Raw genomic sequence first — 19,894 nt, 5'->3', positions numbered from 1 at the left:
TCTCTTTTGAGAAATCAGCTTACAGTCTGATGGGAACTCCTTTGTAGGTGAGTGTCTTCTTATCTCTTGCTGCTTCTAGGATTCTCTCCTTCATTTTAATCTTGGCTAATGTAATTATGATGTGCCTTGGTGTGTTCCTCCTTAGGTCCAACTTCTTTGGGACTCTCTGAGCTTCCTGGACTTCCTGGAAGTCTATTTCCTTTGCCAGACTGAGGAAGTTCTCCTTTATTATTTGTTCAAATCAGTTTTCCACTCGCGGCTGTTCCTCTTCCCCTTCTGGTACCCCTATAATTCAGATGTTGGAATGTTTAAAGATGTCCTGGAGGTTCCTAAGCCTCTCCTCATTTTTTTGAATTTTTGACTCTTCATTCTTTTCTGATTAAATATTTCTTTCTTCCTTCTGGTCCACTCCATTGATTTGAGTCCCACTTTCCTTCCCATCACTATTTGTTCCCTGTGCACTTTTCTTTATTTCACTTAGCATGGCCTTCATTTTTCCATGTAATTTGTGACCAAAATCAACTAGTTCTGTGAGCATCCTGATGACCAGTATTTTGAACTGTGAATCTGATAGGTTGGCTATCTCTTTATCACTTAGTTGTATTTTTTCTGGAGCTTTGATCTGTTCTTCCATTTGGGCTATTTTTTTGTCTCGATGCACCTGTTACATAGTGAGGGGTGGAGCCTTAGGTGTTCACCAAGGGTGGGGCAACCCACATCGCTGGGTTGTGACGCTGTGTGTGGGGAAGGGGTCCAAGAGGGAACAGTGGTGCTTGCTCTGCTCTCTGCCAGATTTCAGTCTTTTCCACCCCTTCCCCCAAGCAAACTGGGCCCTTCTGGTGCTGATTCCCATGTGGGTGGGCTTTTGTACATTCTAGAGCCCTATGGGTCTCTCCAATGAACTCTCCCATGAGGCTGGGAGTTTCTTCTGGCACCTCAATTCCCACAGGTGTTTTCAATCATTGTTTGGAGGCTTTATTTCCTTGTGCTAGAAACCTGGGTTATATGGTCTGTCTCACTCCCCAGTTTCACCCAGTTTATCTGCACGTGAATGTGGGACTGCCCAGTCCACCAACCACCTTGCACCCTGTGCCCCTCCACAATCTGCCGCTTCACTGGGTCTGCCAGCTGCTGCCTTGTGCACCGGGGGTCTGCCAGCCACCACTTTGCCATGACCCCTCTCCGCTTAGCTGCCCAACTCTGCCCCGCCTACAGGTCTGGATGAATGTATCTGTTTTAACTCCTTGGTCGTCGGACTTTCATACAGTTTAGTTTCCTGTTATTACTGGTTGGTTTTTGTTTCTAAATTGTTGTTGTCCTTATTTTGGCTGTGCAAGGAGGCACTGTGTGTCTACCTATGCATCCATCTTGGCTGGTAGTCTCTTTTTTATATTCTTATTCTATAAGCTTTTTCTACTTAATTTTTTAAAATTTTTGTTAAAAACTAAGATGCAAACACATATTAGCCTAGGCCTGTGCAGGGGCAGGATCATCAGATCATCTATATCACTGTCTTTACCTCCACATCTTGTCCCACTGGAAGGTCTCCAGGGGCAAAAACAGGCATGGAGCCGTCCACTCCCACGAAAACAAATTCTTCCTCTGGAACACCTTCTGAACGACCTGTCTGAGGATCCTCTTGGGAAGGTGTCGCTCTTTTCACAAATATATCATGGTGACTTTCTTGGTCCATCTCTTTTTTAAAAAAGATTATTTATTTGCTTATTTTTAAAGAGAAGGGAAGGGAAGGAGAAAGAGAGAGAGAAACATTGATGTGTGGTTGCCTCTCACACACCCACTACTGGGACCTGGCCCACAACCCAGGCATGTGCCCTGACTGGGAATCGAACCAGCAACCCTTTGGTTCACAGGCTGGCATTCAATCCACTGAGCTATACCAACCAGAGCTGTCTCTCTCTCTCTTTTTTTAATCATAGATTTGCTTGTAAGTAGATAATGTATCATCAACATTTCTCTCTAGTGATGAAAACTTTCAGTGTTGGATCCAGGTTTTCAAACTTTTTAATGAGCTTGTTGAGGTCTGAAAAAGCTGCTAAATATTTCACTATGCATTTTCTGAGGGGTTCTTTTTCTTCTGCAGTTTCCTTTTCTCCTGTCTCTTCTTCAGCTATGCACACCTATGGAACTGTTCCAGTTCCAACAACTCACTAGTCATTTCCTCAGGAACCTCCTCTAGGAGCTCCTCGGTGTCATTCTCATCTACACCCAGGTTAGACTTGTTTGCCATCTCAGACACAGCCTTAATTTTTGCAGCCTCCTCATCTTGACAAATCCTTTAAAGTCATGAACAAAACTCTTGAGTGTCTTTTCCCAGATGTACTTTTCAGTGACATCACCCAAGCCCAAGTAATGTTTTTAATGCAGCGATCAATGCAGTCATTCCAGAACTGCATAGATGTTTTCTTGGTGTCTTCTTCCATTGAAGCACTAGCCTAAGCAAAGGTCACCTCAGGCAGTGGTCCTTAAAAGCTTCTGTAACACCTTGACCCATTGATTGAATCAAAAAATGTGGTGTTTGGAGGGAGAAACACTGCTTTGACGTTGGGGTACAGATCACTAATAAAAATAAAATGTCTAGGAGGATTATCAACAATAAGTAAAACATTGAAAGATATGTTATTCTCCAAACACTACTTCTCCATTGTTCTGGTGTAGCAATTTAGGAAGGCATCTTGGAAGAGGATTTTGGTCATCCATGATTTCTTTTTGCTCATGTACTACACTGGCCGTTGTGCTTATTGCTTTGCTTAAAGGCCCCGGGGTTCTCACGGTGCCAGATGGCAAAGGGTTTCACTTTTCAGCCTGCCACATTGCCCTCCAGCAAGACTGTTATCCCATCTTTAAAAGCTTGGAAACCTGGTATCGAGGTGGCCTCTACATGGATGCAAGTCCTTTCAGNCAGTGTTGGATCCAGGTTTTCAAACTTTTTAATGAGCTTGTTGAGGTCTGAAAAAGCTGCTAAATATTTCACTATGCATTTTCTGAGGGGTTCTTTTTCTTCTGCAGTTTCCTTTTCTCCTGTCTCTTCTTCAGCTATGCACACCTATGGAACTGTTCCAGTTCCAACAACTCACTAGTCATTTCCTCAGGAACCTCCTCTAGGAGCTCCTCGGTGTCATTCTCATCTACACCCAGGTTAGACTTGTTTGCCATCTCAGACACAGCCTTAATTTTTGCAGCCTCCTCATCTTGACAAATCCTTTAAAGTCATGAACAAAACTCTTGAGTGTCTTTTCCCAGATGTACTTTTCAGTGACATCACCCAAGCCCAAGTAATGTTTTTAATGCAGCGATCAATGCAGTCATTCCAGAACTGCATAGATGTTTTCTTGGTGTCTTCTTCCATTGAAGCACTAGCCTAAGCAAAGGTCACCTCAGGCAGTGGTCCTTAAAAGCTTCTGTAACACCTTGACCCATTGATTGAATCAAAAAATGTGGTGTTTGGAGGGAGAAACACTGCTTTGACGTTGGGGTACAGATCACCAATAAAAATAAAATGTCTAGGAGGATTGTCAACAATAAGTAAAACATTGAAAGATATGTTATTCTCCAAACACTACTTCTCCATTGTTCTGGTGTAGCAATTTAGGAAGGCATCTTGGAAGAGGATTTTGATCATCCATGATTTCTTTTTGCTCATGTACTACACTGGCCGTTGTGCTTATTGCTTTGCTTAAAGGCCCCAGGGTTCTCACGGTGCCAGACGGCAAAGGGTTTCACTTTTCAGCCTGCCACATTGCCCTCCAGCAAGACTGTTATCCCATCTCTAAAAGCTTGGAAACCTGGTATTGCGGTGGCCTCTACATGGATGCAAGTCCTTTCAGGTACCATATTTTCTGGACCATAAGACGCACCTAGGTTTTAGAGAAAGAAAAAATAGGAAAAAAATTTTTGACGCAAAAAAATGTGGTGAAATATTTAATAACATAAGTAACATAATATTTCATCAATGCAAGTGTAAAGCTACATTCGGGCTATGAGACGCACCCCCTTTCCTCCTGAATTTGTAGGGAGTGCGTCTTATTTGTTTCTGGATTAGGGAGCTTTCATCCATATTGAATATTTGCTCTGGCAAGTAATTTTCCTCCACAATCAGCTTGTTTTGTGTTTCCAAAAATTCTTCAGCTGTGTTCACATCAGAACTTGCAAACTTCCTGCTCACATTCACATTATGTAATGAATAAGGTATCTGAAATCATTTGCCGATACCTAGCAGTAGATTCAACATCGTGGTTATTAGGTTCAGCCTTTTCTTTCTACATTGCAAACAAACTCTTTGCTTTGGCCATGATCATCACGGTACTGAGAGGGATTCATTTCTGTGTCTTGTCTTTAATTCAGGTCATTAGAAATGTCTCCATTTGTGATGGAGAAAGTATTTGTTAATATTTTCTAAAGTATTTATTAGCCCCCTTTTCCTCAGTGAGGAGCACCCTTTAACACGTTGTGTTGCTTTGGTTTTGCTCTTCAAGACTGTAGCTGTGGTGGGCGGGACGTGCCCGACTGGCAAGTAGCCACCTCTGATTTCCAACCTTTGCAGTCCCTTAATCACTTTTTGTTTTATTTCAATGTCAATCACTCAATACAGCATCTTTAATTAGCTGTGCATTTTGTATGCTTCAGGGCTGTGACAAATAAAACGACATGACATTAAGTGAAGCACAAAGGAAAATGATGCCATCAAGAAGCCCAGTAACCATGAGGCGTATGAGGCTGCTGCCAGCATCACATGGCATCCTGAGTTTTCATAGGTAGAAAGAGAACACTCTAAAATAACAATAAAAAGGCCAACAGATGTTCAAAAAGATGCTCAACACTACCTGTTATAATGGAAATGCAAATCAAAACCACAATGAAATACCACCTAACACCTATTAGAATGACTATTCTCAGTAAGACAAGAAATAACAAGGGTTGGAGAGGATGTGGAGAAAAGGGAAGGAAAACCTTTGCATGTTGCTGGTGGGCATGTAAATTGGAGCAGTCAGTATGAAAAATGGTACGGAGTTTCCTCAGAAAATTAAGAATAGAACTACTATGTGATGCAGCAATCCCTCTTCTAGGTAGCAACCTGAAAATTTTGAAAACACCTTCTCATAAAGATATATGTACTCCTGTGTTTATTTTTTTAAAGATTTTATTTACTTATTTTTTAGAGAGAAGGGAAGGAAGGGAGAAAGAAATATCAGTGCGAGAGAGAAACTTCCATCAGTTGCCTCTTGACCAGGGACTAAACCTGCAACCCCGGGCATGCGCCCTGACTGGGAATCGAGCTGCAACTTTTGCTTTGCTGGATGATGGCGAACGGAGCCACACTGGTTGGGGCTGTACTCCTGCATGTATTGCAGTATTAGTCATAATAGTCAAGACATGGAAAGAACTTGTGTCCTTCAATGGACAACTGAATGCAGATATAGTACATATATTCAATGGGATATTACTCAGTCATTCAAAAAATGAAACATAGCCATTTTTGACCACATGGGTGGCCCTCGAGAGAACCATGCTAAGTGAGGTAAGTCAGAAAGAAGAGGACCAGAACTGCTTGATTTCACTCAGATGTGGGATATAACACAAAAAGCAACAAACTGTTGTTTTAGACATTTATTTGCAATTAATTAAAGTGGAAATAGAACAAGTGTTCAATATGCAAGAGGTTAAATTATGGTACCTCTTCACTGTGGAATAAATGTGGTGCATTGTTAAACAGAAGCGGTGAGAGGTGCCTGGGGGATGCCTGGGGGCGGGGGGCATAAAGGTAGAAAAATCAGGACAACTGGAATAGCATAATAAAAAAATAATAAAAAGAGGTGGGTCTATATATTCTGATGTAGACAAGGCTCCAACAGCTATTAAGTGAAAAAAAGAAAGCTGAGGAGCAATACTGCAATCATAATTTCATGTATGTTAAATTACATTCCACACGTAAAGCATTATACACCTACATATGTTTGTATTGCACACGTGCAATAATGGCTATCACTGAATTGCTTTGTTCTAAACAAGCTAAAGATCGACCTTGTTTAATTCTCACCACCTCTCTACTTCCATTCTACAAATGAAGCGACAGGCATAGAGAAACGCAGTAACTTTCTCTGGGTGAGATTTAATCCCAGGCATCCCAGCTCCTGAGTTGCCGCGCAGCTACGCAGAGAGAGCAAACCAGAACGACACAGTGCTGAGAGTGCTGAACTAGGGAAGGGAGGGCAGTGAGGGAAGGAGACTTTTCAGGTTTCTATATTGTTTGACTCTTACGAAATGTGTTAATCATTTACCTACATATTTCTAAAGGGAAAAAATATTTGGCAAGGGACTCATTTTTGTTCTGTTCTTTGAACAAATTTTTAAATAATTTGTAAGACAAAAATGTGGAGACTTTTCCCTTTGGACATTTTCCAGGTTCCTCCACTTAAACTGTGTGAGACATTTGAGATTTTGCTATCTCTTCTGGTCTTTACATATTTTGATATTACATGGATGAACCAGGACCTGATTTCGTTAGCATTGCTAACCCGGTTAAATATTAAGGGCTAATAATCCCGTAGTATTTTACAACCTCAGCTGCAGTTATAAAGTGAGGATTCTCAATTCCTCCTAACAGGTCCTTGAAAATGGAGCTGATTTGGAATTTAGTCTTTACTGTTTTTCTAAGTTTTTCATGCTGGGGGGTAGACTGGACGCTTGACAGAAATGTCATTCTCGCGGCTGGCCCTCTAACCAGTGACTTGCTGCGCGACCTGAGCGGCCCCCCGGGAGACCAGGGCTCCGACCCCGCGGCGGGGAACCCGGACTCGCGCGGGTGTCGCCAGCCGCTGCCGGCTCTGCTGCCCGAGTACTTCCGCAGCATCTACGCCCGCAGGGTCACCCACTATAAAGTGTTTCTGTCTTGGGCACAACTTCTGCCGGCGGCGAGCCCCAAGAACCCAGACGAGGAGGCAGTGCGGTGCTACCGGCGCCTCCTGGAGGCCCTGCGAGCCGCGCGCCTGCAGCCGCTGGTGGTGCTGCACCGCGGCGCCCTCCCCGTCCGCGCCCGCGTCGGCGACGCCGACGCCTGGGCCGCGCTCTTCGCAGACTACGCCGCGTTCGCTTTCGCCGCCTTCGGGGACTTGGTGGGAATCTGGTTCACGTTTAGTGACTTGGAGGCGGTGATCGCGGAGCTCCCCCAGCAGAAGTCAGGATCTTCGCGTCTGCAGACCCTCGTAGACGCCCACAGGAAAGCTTACGAGATTTACCGCGGGAAATACGCCTCCCCGGGTGAGTACCGGTGACGGTGGCCGCCACAGCGCAGCCTCGTCGCCCTCCTGCCCCGCCCTCCCTGAAGCAGGACCCGGTTCTTCTCCCCCCTCGACAACGGCCAGCCCTGACCCTTCAGTAGAGAAATCAGTGTTGCAGTGAAGACGACTCAAGGGAGACGGGGAGGGTTATACTGCGCAGCGCCCAGCGCTCCCCATGAAGGGGATCTTTTGCCCCGAGCTGTCACCGGGCATCGTCCCTCTGCCCTGCCGTCTGCAGCCCGGCCGCTCGGACGCTTCTGAGGCCGGGCCCACCTGCCCCAGCCTCCCTTCCCCTTTCGCTATGAAAAGCAACCTACACCTTCTAGTTGAAGCTTGCGTTCCAGCAGGGGAGACAAATGCAGAGGTAATATCAGGACATCCTGATTGATAGGTGGTGAAAAGAGCATCGTTTCAATTGTCCAAACCCTTGCCTCACAGCTAACTTGAGGTTCTGATTCAAGCAGATCCGGGCAGGACCAGGACATTCGTGATTTTAATAAATTCTCTAGGTGAATCTGAGGTGCCCTAATTTAGAGAACCCGTTTTCTTGTTTTTATGATATACATGTAGTATATAATATATGTATGCTTTTATATTCTACTTTATGAGTTTATTCTCATGTTACTAAAAACTCTTTGAAAGCATGATTTTCCATGGGCTTATAGGTTCCCATAATATGAATGGATCATAACGTTTAAAATATTGCTCTCATTTTAATATATGTTTAATATATATTAAGCATATGTTAAACATATAATTTGTAATTTTTATTATTACAAATTATAAACATGGGCATTTACAAATGCTTGCCTAACTTCTGACAAGTTCTTCCTGATAGATTCTTAGAATTGAAATTACTGGATCAAGACAGTGCATTCTTTAAAACTTTAAAGCATGTTGCTAAATTATTTTCCAAAAAAGTTGTAATAGTTTATATTAACAGTTATAAAATTGTTCTTCTGACCCCAGTTAGCCTGTTTTATCATTGGTAATTGGACAGCTAAAAACTATTACCTCCTCATATTCTTGATCTGCATGTATTTGATTATAGTCAGGTTAAACCTATTTTTCCATGTGAAAGATCAGAGGCGTGTGCGTCCAGAGGGCTCTTTCAGGTGGGAGTGTGAGGAAGGCAGTGATCAGGCCACCTGGTGAGCAGTGAGGGTGGGATCCAGCCTTGAGATCTGGAGAAGAGGATTCCAGGTCCCTGGAGAGTGTGAAGCCCCCACAGTGGGAACAAGGAAGAGCCAGCTGCCAGCGTAGTAAACAGGCAATGGAGGGTGGCAGGTGAAGACACGCCTGACCGAGAATGGATTCTTCGGAAAGAGTACCTTGGGGTGGGGGAGCAAAGAAAGCTTTGTTGGCTGTAATTCTGCGGAAGAAGCTCTGCGCAAAATGAACTTAGGACAGAAGAAGGCGAGATGGACTTGGATTATCTCCAGTAAAGGAACATCTGTCTTATTTTGAGTCAGATTCCATATAATTAGTTAAATTTAAAACTAAATATGCATGTTTATTAAAATGTTTGCATATTTTATTTTTAATTTGTATCAGGTTACTAAAGATCATTTCTTTCTTCTTTTTTAAATACTGTTTCTTTTTTATACTATATTTCCTTCTTTTCTTCTTGTGCTCATATTTCCCATCCTTTATTTTCTGTTTCATTACTATCTCTAGATTATGTGCCCCACTATAATGCAGGAAACAAAATAAATTCTTTTTTCAATCTTTTTATTATTTGAGAAAGTAGTGTTCTCCCTCTCTCTTTCTCTCTTTTCCTCTCTCTCATTCTCTCCTCATTTTTAGTCTAATTATAACCCTATTGTTCTTTTTAAAATCTATTTGTAATATTAACAAAAAGTATGTAACTTATTTCGGTTCAAAGCAAAATACTGTAGCAAATACACATAGAGTGACCATTCAATCCAACAATTAAAATACAACATAATACCACTTCAACTGCGATGGCTATAATAAAAGTAGACAGACAGTAACAAGCATTGGAGATAATGTGGAGACACTGAAAGACTCATGCACTGCTGGTGGAAATGAATAATGGTATAGCCAGTTCAGAAAACAGTCTGGCATTTCCTCAAGTTAAATGGTAGAGTGACCATGTGACTCAACATGTCCTCTCCCGGAATATATACAAGGGTAATGCAAACAAATGTCCAGACTAAAAGTCATTACAAACGTTTATAGCAGTGTTATTTATAATAACCAAAAGTGGAAATGACCCTAATGTCCATCACTGGATGGGTACACAGTGTGAGGTGCACACATGCAAGGGAATATTATGATGCAGCCTTGAAAGGAGTGAAGTATTGCTACGGCTACAGCATGATGAGCCTTGAAAACATTATGCCAAATGAAAGCACCAGTCACAGAAGACCTCATAGTACATGAATTTCTTTATAGTAAGTGTCTGGAATAGGTAGACCTATGGACACACAAAAGTAGATTATCAATATCTAGGGCTAAAGGAACATGAGAAGTGACTGCCTCTGGGTCCAGACTTTCCCTTTCGGTGGCTAAATTGTCTTGGAACAACAGAGGTAGTTGCAGTTTTGTGAATCTATTAAAAATCACTGAATTGTATACTTGAGAGGGGTAACTTTTTAATTAAAGTTGACATTAAATATTATTTTATATTAGTTTCAGGTGATGTGAATTTTATGTTATATATCTTAACTTTATACAATATATATTAATTTTAAAAACGTAAAAATTATAAATGGGAGGTTTGCGGGTTTATAAAACAAAACAAAGCAAACCATACTACAACTTACATCTACTTGTATATTCCTCCCTCCTCTCCTTTGCTTTTCCCCTCCCCACACAGGGCACCACTATGCTAAATGTTCTGCTTACCTTTCACTATCTGATGGCTTTTCCTCCCACTTGGTGTCCACAGTGACTTAAAGGTACAGGCCAAACATAAAAACATTTATTTTTTTTAAATAAAAAATCTTTTAGTTACAGAACAGGTGGAATTCTAGCAGATAAAGCACATTGACAGTGTTTTTAAAAAATATGTTAAAATCTCAGACTGATGTGACTCAGTGGGCTGGGCTTCATCACGCAAACCTAAAGGGCACCAGTTTGATTTCTGATCAGGGCAATGGATTGTGTTTCTCTCCATCTCTTTCTCCTTTCCTTCCTCTCTCTCTAAAAATAAATAAAATTTTGAAAAGTGTGTTAAGAAGTAAATTCTGCCTTGGCTGGCATAGCTCAGTGGATTGAGCATGGGCCTGCTAACCAGAGGATTGTGGTTCAATTCCCAGTCAGGGCACATGCCTGGGTTGCAGGCCAGTTCCCAGCAGGTGACACACCAGAGGCAGCCATACATTGATGTTTCTCTTCCTCTCTCCTTCCCTTCCCCTCTGAATATAAATAAATAAAAATTTTTTAAAAAAGAAGTGAATTCCCAGCTACTACTCACTAGGAAATACATTAGGAAATGTGGTTCTGAATTTTTCCTAAGATGTTTTTTATCAGGATATGATTTACATATAGTAAAACGCATAGATCTTGATTTAACAATTAAATAATTTTGGCAAACACATCATGTAACCCATACCTTATCAAGATAAGACATTAACCAACACCTCGGAAAATACCCTTTCTGATTAATTGTGTAGATTCCTAATCAATCCTTAACCCACCCCACCCCCAGAGAGCAAACGCTGACCTGATTTTGAATCACACAGTTTTGGTGCCTGCTGTCTTCTTTCATTCAGCATAAAGTCTGGGATATTTATTCACCCTGTTGCTGCATGAGTTATTTGCTACTTTTGCACCTAAGTAGTATTCTACTATGGATAGATCATCGTTAAGGGGCATTTGAGGTATTTCCGGTTTTAATCTATTATGAGTCAGATTGCTAGGAGTATTCATTCTTGTGTAATTTTCTGTGTGCAACTATATTTTCATTTCTCAGATAAATAGGTAAGGGTGGAAGTGGGTCATAGATGTACCTAACTTTTTCGGAAGAGGTCAATTTTCCAAAGCCGTTGCTCCATTTTGCAGCCCTGCTTCCGCCAGCTGGGCACAATGGTCTCAGCAGCCCCACCAGCGTCCTCGCCAGCACTGGGACGCACATGTTCCCTATTTTAGCCATTTTGATGATATTTCATTATGATTCCATTACTTTTTAAAAATCGTATTTTTATCCCAAGTGCTTATATGTGCTTAAACAATATAGTATTTAATTTTGGTTTGGTTTTGAGGCACCATAAAAGAGTATTATAATTTTTGTAGTCCTCTAGGGCTTCCTTTTTTAAAAAACAAAATTATGTTTCCAAGCTTATCCATGCAGTTGAATATAGCTATAGCACATTCTTCTTCACTGCTATACAAGCATTCCGTTGTATGGCTAAGCCACATTTTATTAATTTATTGCCTGCTTATGGACATTTAAATAGTTTTTAAGTTATGTTACTATGAATATAACTGCTATGAATATTCTTGTAAATATTTCTTTCTGCACATGTGCAGGAGTTTCTATTCTGTGGAGAATACAAGTGCTTTTAGCTTTGAGGGAGAATGTAAATTGTTCTCCGTTGGGGTTGTAACTGACAACCCCCAACGAACAAGTCCATGAACAATGTAGAAGAATTCTTGTTTATCAGCCATATTTGTTCCCTCCTCTATAAAATTCCTATTTTGTTTCTTATTCATTTATGTATTGAGTTGTGTGATTCTTATTGACTTGTCAGAATTCTTTATATATTCTTAAATCTAATCTGATAGATTATATGTAATGATAATTTTCTAGTTCTTGTGCTTTCACTCTTTCTGTGGAGACTTTGATGAACAAAAGTTCTTACTGTTAACAGAAACTTATCAAACTTTTTCTTTGGTTGATATTTAAATATATTTCCATGGTACTTACAATTACTTAAATGTATTTCTTCAGTCTTTAGAATATCTAGTTTCCAAATGTTTTAATCCCTTTCCCCTCCTTGGTCAATCTCAAAGTTCTCAGGTGATTGTGCCTCTTTTCCATGCCCGTTCTTTGGAGAGCCATTTTCTGTCACTTCTATGACATTTCTTTTTTTTTAATATATTTTTTTAAGATTTTATTTATATATTTATCTTTAGAGGGTAAGGAGAGAGGGAGAGAAACATGAATGTATGGTTGCCTTTTGTGCGTCCCCCTGCAGGGAACCAGCCTGCAACCCAGGCATGTGCCCTGACTGGGAGTCAAACCATGATCCTCTGGTTCACAGGCCTGTGCTCAATCCACTGAGCTATACCAGCCAGGGCCTATGACATTTCTTAATAACTGAGGGGCTGTCATTAAAAAATCAGAGATAATCTGCAAATTTGAAAGCCATCCTTGGTTTGTAGGATTTTTCCTTTTTAATTAACATGTTAACAAATTAATAGACTTTATTTTTTAGAAGAGTTTTAGATTTACAGAAAATTTGACCAGATAGTACAGAGTTCCTATATGCCCCTCTCTTTGAGCCTAGTTTTTCCTAATACTAACATCTTACACTAGTATGGTGTATTGCTTACAATTAATGGACCTATATTGATTCATTATTATTAACTAATGTCTATATTTTATTTATATTTCCTTAGTATTTTTTTCTTAATGTCCTTTTCCAATGCCAGGATCTTATTACATTTAGTTGTCATGTTGCTTTAGGTTCCTCTGAGCTGTGACAATTTCTCAGACTTTTCTTGTTGTTTTCTTTTTATCCTGGACATGATGATTGAGAGGGGAAGGGAGGGAGAGAGAGAAACATTGATCTGTTGCCTCTAGTATGTGCCCCTACTGGGAATCGAACTTGTGACCTTCTGCTTCATGGGATGAAGCTCTAACCAACTGAGCAACACAGGCTGGGACTGAATTTTCTTGTTTATAATAACCTGATTGACATTTTCAAGGAGTCCTGGCCAGGTATTTTATTGGATGCCTGTTTTTAAAAATAGATTTCTCAAGATATAATTCATGTACCATGAAATTCACCCCTTTGAAGTTTTTAGTGTATTTTAGTATGTGTTTGGTATATTCAGAGATACGTGCAACCAGCACCATGGTCAACTTTAGAACACTTTTGTCACCTCAGAAAGAAATCTTGTGACCTTTAGCTCTCACTTTTTTACCCCCACATTTCCCTTCCCCATCCTGGCCCTAAGCAACCACGAATTCACTGTCTGTCTAAATTTCCCTGTTCTGGACATTTTACATGAATAGAAAAATTTATTTAATATGTCGCCTCTTGTGACTGTCTCTATTGGGATTTGTCTGATGTTTCCCTCAAGGATAGACTGACATTACAGTTATCAAAATAGCCTGGTACTGGCATAAATGAGCATATAGACTAGAGAACCCACAAATCAACCCTCAGCTATATGGTCAAATAATTTCCAGCAAGAGTGCCAAGGCCATTTAATAGGGGAAAAGGCAGTTTTTTCAGCAAATGGTGCTGGAAAAACTGAACACCCATGTGCAAAAGAAAGAATGTAACTCAAATGTATCAAAGACTGACACATAAGAAATAAAACTATAAAACTCTTAGAAGGAAACACTGGGACAAAAACTTTATAATGTTAGACTCCGTGCTGATATTTTAGCAATGACACTGAAAGTGCAAGCAACAGAAAATAAAATAGATAAATTATACTTCATCAAAATGTAAAAGCTTTGTGTATCCAAGGACACCATCAGCAGAGAGAAAGAGCAACCCATAGAATGGGAGAAAGTATTTGCAAATCATATACTTGCTGAGAAATTAATATCCAGAATATATTTAAGACTTCTAACTCAACAACCACAAGACAATCAACTGTATTAAAACATGGGCAAAGATCATGAATTAATATTTTTTCCAAAGAAGTTATGACAGTGGCCAATAAGCACACAAGAAGATGCTCTATCAACAGTCATTAGGACACACAAATCAAACCCACAAGATACGACTTCACATGCATTAGGTGGCTCCTGTTAAAAAAGAAAACGAAAACCACAAGCGTTGCTGAGGGTACAGGGACACTGTAATGCTTGTGAATTGTTGGAAGGAGTGTAAACTGGGTAGCTACCATAGAGAACAGCATGGCAGTTCCTCAAGAAATTAAATACAGAATTACCATACGATCTAGCGCTTGCGGGTATATATGCAAAAACTTGAAAGCAGGGACTTGAGCAGGTATGGGTATACCCGTTTTCATAGCAGCAGCGTTCACCATAACCAAAGGTACGAAGAACCCAAATGAATGCCAGTAAATGAATGCATGGGTACACTGAATCTGGAATATACAAACTATGGGATATTATCCAACTTTAAAAAGAAATAAAATGTGGCATGTGCTACAACATGGATGAATTCTGAAGAAATCATACTAGGTGAAATAAGCCAGCCACAAAACAAAAATATTACATGAGTCCACCTCCATGAAAGACCTAGACTGACCGATGCAGAGACGGAAGCGGAACAGTGGTTCCCAGAAGCTGGGAGGGGAAGGGGGAGCTGCTGCTCCGCGGACACAGAGCTCCAGTCTGGGGGGGTGCGGGTCGCTTTGGAGAGGGTGGTGGTGGCGGTTGCAGAACAGTGTTTTTGCGCTTAATGCCACTGAACTGCACATTTAAATTCTTTAAGGGTACATTTTTATGGTAATATTTTACAGCAATTTTTGAAAAGTTATTTTCTAATCTTTTACTAAGTCTTGTAAACCTCCTATTGACGTGTTCAGGGTGCCAACACTGAGGAGAACACAAAAGACAGGCAGCGGCAGAGTCGGAGGGGGAGGGGCACGGCCCCCCACCCCCACCCCCACCCCCACCCCCACCCCCTCCGCCGTGGGAGGAGCGGAAGCCCGCAGCGTCCTCCTCCTTTTGCCGAGCTGCCTGCCCGCATAGCTCCGCGCGGTGCTGCTCTCCCCATCCGGGCCTGGCCGTAGTGGTGTGAAGCATTGTTATTGGCAGTTCAGTATTGACCAGGTTCCTTTTATCCACGCATTTGGGCCAAAAGGGAAAGGAGCAGATGGAAAGGGGCTGTTTGTACAGACGACTGAAATGATTTTTGGAGAAATAACTTCCCTTTGGGGTGGAAACAGATGAGTTGATCCTCTAGTGAGGTCTAGCAACAACTCCGAGGGACAGGAATCCACACAGTGTCGTGCAGTGATTTTCTACCCAGGCTTAGAAGGGTTAATTCTCAACCCACAAAAAATACTGATTTTGAGTCCTATAGACATGAATACCTATCTCTAACCACACTCGGCAAAAAATTACAAGATAAGTTATCTTAAACCAGAATATAACCCCCTTTCAGTCCCGTAGAAAACATGAGCCGCAGGTGTACATTGAGAATCTGTTTCGGTTAATCTGCATTTTACATTATTTTAAGAAGTATAGTTTATGTTTAAACTGAGAACCCGTTGGGAATGATATTGGGGAAGTTTGATCACTTTGTATAATACGAGAATTTCTGGAAATTTAAGCTCATTTGTTTAGTCTGAATTCTAAAAACAGCTTTCAAAGTCAAATAGAAATGATTCGTGGGTTACTCGTGCTTAAGGATGAACTGTACCCTTGTTTCATTTCATTGCTCTAGAGAGGGTACTAAATTGTACATTTAAAAATGTTAAGCACAAGCTGAGAACATACGGTCTCTGTGTGCTGACATGACAGTGGACCAAAGCAGGGAAGTAAGTGGGTGGAAGGTGAGGTGCAGCCATCGGCCCACTCATCAAATTACTGGAAATGGCATTATCTTATCAGAATGAGCGAGGGCTCATAGTGTCTGGGTGACATTCCCTGCTCTGAGGACTTCAAAGTTCCATTTGCTTATCAGAGTGAGCACTTTGGAGTTGGCAGGTGTTGGTAGTGGTGGTTTCATTGGCTGGAAATCTTTCCCCTGTACAGAATTTGGATGAAATTCTGTCTTATAGTTTAAGTGCCTAACGGTGGTTCTGTTCGATTTTTGTTCAGTGTTTTCTAGTTATAGGTCAGAGCACCTACCCCACACCCAGTCGTAAGCTTGATATTTGGGAGGAATAAAGAAATGTTTAAATTTTGTTCCTCAAGCAGCCTACCCCCCAGTGAAAGATAAAGATGTGGATATGTCAAAGGGGAAGTAGCGCAAACAAGTGAGGGTCCCAAACCCACAGCTTCGTTTCTCTGATTGTGGTCTGAGGACCTCTGTGCGGGAAGCACCCAGGAAGCACCTGGGCAGCCCGTTAAAATGCACCCGTTCCTGGGCCCACCCCAGTCTCCTGAGAAGCAGGCAGGTGTCTGTGACGCACACAGACTTGAGCACCACTGGTAGGCGAGCGAATGTCAAAGCAAGCGGGTACAAGCTGCACTGCGCATGTTCCCTGTTGCCCCCACAGTGCATAGTAGGGGCTGAACTGATGCTTGTACAGTGAGTGAGGACAAGAAAGAGCAGCTCCCTGAGCGCACCCTGCCTTTCACTGCTTTTACTCTTTTAAACAACTTTTACAAGGATATTTTTACCAGGACTTCAGAGTCCTGGTTTATGTGAAACACTCTCTGAAGGGCTGTTCTGTAAGCCACCTTGTTTTCTAAACCCTGTTGGCTAGGCTTAAGTCATGTGAGTGATTTCTTCAGAAGTTCTTTCTAAGTCAGTGAACATGGAAGAGAAAGTTTGATAGGAAATGAGTCTGCAAGCGGCCTGCCTCGCTCACTGCACCCCCCTCCTCTGGTTGCTTTCAGGTGGAAAGTTCTCCGTCGTCCTACCAGCCACAGCCGTTTGGGAGCTCCTGCTTGAACCATCCACATCCTCACTTGCCAAGGTGAGGAAAGTTCCTGAAATTTTTTTTTTGTCTGTAGTATCTGAGAAAAGTTGCGATTTTCATTTTAAAAACCAAGAGATGTGTTTATCTGTTGGCTTTTATTTTGTCTGTTGGCTTGACACTTCTATAAATTTCTGAATGTTATACTTTCTCTACATTGGTAATTACTTTAAAACCAATCTCAGCTCCTGCCTACACAAAAAAAGCCAAGTGCCTCTGCTTGTTCTGATTTTATATTAAAAGAGTCCAAAATGGCTTATTAAAAGAGAGGCCAGTTTATAGCAAAACAGGTACTAGGGCGAAAGCTTTGTTTGTTTTTGTATATTATGTGCTCTGTAGAGTGCTCATCCTGGTGTATACCTCCTCCAAATGGAACTTTCACACTATGATCTTCATAGGAAAAATTAGAAGCCCTGAGAATGAAACAGCCTTGGCCCCGCAACGCTGGCTGCTGAGCAATGCGGAAAGCGTCTGGGAGGAGAGCAGACTGCTGCCGCCGTCCTGGACACTGGCCTGCAGGGCGCTGACCTGTGGGGCACTGACCTGCCGGCGCAGACAGTGCTGCCCCGTGACACACACCGCTGTCTGGGACGTGAAGGGGGCCGCCACGTCAGCGTCTGGTATTCAGATTTACAGCTCAGATTTTAAAATCCAGACATGATAAACTGTAAACCACCTGCTCCAAAGCTGATTGTGCAGCCAGAATGCCATCTAAATTAGTTTACGAGGAGCAGTAATGGCTATCAATTAGGAACTTCGGAGACCAAAGTGCTGATCAGAGAGGTGCTGTGGAGCAAGAGTCTGTGAGCTGGTCCCTCGGCCCTAGTCCACGCCACGTAGTGCTGCTGCCGCATTATTCTTCCAAAGCACGGTTGTGCCGGTTCCCTGTTGGGAAGTCACGCTCCCCCGAACTGTGCAAGTTCTGCTCGCTGTCTGACCTCACCTCTTATTTTCTCAGTGTGTGCTCTGCATTCTTCCTGCTCTCCTGCATTCCCTTCTTCCTTCCTAGCCTTCCTCCAACGTCTCTTCCAACGAGGTCATACCAATTATTAATATGTGATGTGAACGAGCTCTTCACCAATAGGCCTCGCTCAGTAGTGCTCTCTTGCTCAACCCGCTGGGGTCTCTCCCCACGTGAAACCCTTAGTCATTTGTTTAGACCAGAGGTTCCCAGATTTTGACGTTTATCAGAATTTTCTGGAGGGCTAGTGATGCATACAGAGGCCAAGGACTAATGCGGAAGGACAGCCCTTGGCCCTCATAGGTGTCCCCTGTTCCCAGCCTAATCCCCACAAGGTCTCAGGACCCCTGAGGTGGAATTTCCTCGTGGCACTTCTGAATCTCTTCAGAAGTGATGGCCTTTTCTTCGTGTAACTGGAGCATTTACTAACACTCTCTATTAAGTTGTCAGCATCTATGGATCTTACTGATCTTTAAACCTGAATCCCCACCCACTGTACCCAGCACAGTGGCTTTTAAGAATAGAAACTCGATGACTGTGTGGTATGGACTTGACAAAAGCAAGGGCTGAAAGGGCGGGTAGCGGAAGGTTAGAGTAGAAATTTCCAAAACCTTCCAGAACCTCGCCAAAGTGGAGTGAGTGTGTGGAACATTTAGTAAACACTGATGGCAACTTGGCTGGGAAAGCCGTACGGCTCCAGTGGTGAGTCAGTTGTCTGAGGTCCGCAGAACACGATTGGCACCAGATGCCATTATCCACAGTCTTTGTTGTGAAGGAACAGATGACCTCTGAGCAGGAGAAGACCAGCAACGATCTAGTTAGGACCTGAAGTGGCTTGCCCAGAAGGGCGTGGAAGGAGTCACAGTTCTATGGTTACACATTTAGATTTGGTGAATCTGAAGTTTTTACAGTATATGTAGGCCAGCCACAGGGTGGAGGGATATGCCCTTCGCTAGAACATGGGTGGGGATGTCGAAGACCAGAGCCATGAGAACTACGTTTTTGGATAATAGTATGGTCCAGGCTCGGGCCAAATGGGGTGGATTTTAAGCTGTGACCTAAAAGTAGCCAATGGCTACTATAGCCTACAATGAAAACAAAACTAAGTACCCCAGTAGGCTCTGCAGAGACCACTGAGGGGCCCACAGGTGGCAGAGGGCTCCACCACCTCTGTTCTGACAAAGTGGAAGGACCACTTTGAGGAGAGTGCTGCCCAGGGCTGCCTTGGCCTCTGACTCCCCCATTAGTGCTTACCTGCTTGGTGGGAATCCACCACGCTTGGCATCCAGTACTCCATTTATTCCTTGATCCCTTTACTCACATGCAACTGAGCACTTACTGTGTGCCAAGCACTTTGCCAAGTACATAAATGATACATCTCCAACAATATGCAGCACTTCATCTCTCACACACACACACACTCTCTCTCTCTCTCTCTCTCTCTCTCTCTCTCTCTCACTCCGTCCCCAGCTTCTCTGTCTGCTTGTCTTTTGAAAAACCCTACTTAGGAGCATTCAGTTCAGTAATCAGGGAGAAACAAAAAAGGACACTTCTGAGCAGTTCATCTTGAAATTACTGTGCTCTGATGACCCTGTTCCTTTGTTTCTAGGACGCAGTCGATTTCCTTTCTCTCGATTTGTCCTATGACTGCCGAAGCAATGCAAGTGTGCTGCAGAAGCTGCGTGAGTTGCCGGTAAGCTGAGCCATTTCCCACATTGATGAGGAGTGGCAAAGGGTCCTGAGAATGTATTAGGCATTTAACACTCGGCTGATGTGTAAACTGAACTGCCCCCACAGTCTGCAGGCCTGCAGAGTGGTATCTGGGGAGATTTCTGCCAAAAGCACTGCTAGAGAATGTCAGGAGGCAGTC

At 42.5% G+C, this 19,894-nt stretch overlaps 1 protein-coding gene across 1 annotated transcript in view; it reads left to right on the top strand.

The window, feature by feature from the left end:
* Positions 1-6,460: 6,460 nt before the first annotated feature.
* LCT (lactase) overlaps positions 6,461-19,894 on the top strand; it is a 53,327-nt gene continuing 39,893 nt past the window's right edge. Inside the window, exons 1-3 of the mRNA XM_037028033.1 lie at positions 6,461-7,275; positions 16,984-17,063; positions 19,634-19,717. Coding sequence (XP_036883928.1) covers positions 6,633-7,275; positions 16,984-17,063; positions 19,634-19,717 — 807 coding nt within the window. The 5' untranslated portion in view covers positions 6,461-6,632. The remainder of the gene's footprint in view (positions 7,276-16,983; positions 17,064-19,633; positions 19,718-19,894) is intronic.

Source organism: Sturnira hondurensis, unplaced genomic scaffold (assembly GCF_014824575.4).
Source record: "Sturnira hondurensis isolate 20B ecotype Veracruz unplaced genomic scaffold, ASM1482457v3 Scaffold0000256, whole genome shotgun sequence".
Taxonomy (NCBI): domain Eukaryota; kingdom Metazoa; phylum Chordata; class Mammalia; order Chiroptera; family Phyllostomidae; genus Sturnira; species Sturnira hondurensis.
The sequence above is the reverse complement of the archived record's forward strand: the minus strand, read 5'-3'. Positions and strand labels throughout refer to the sequence as shown.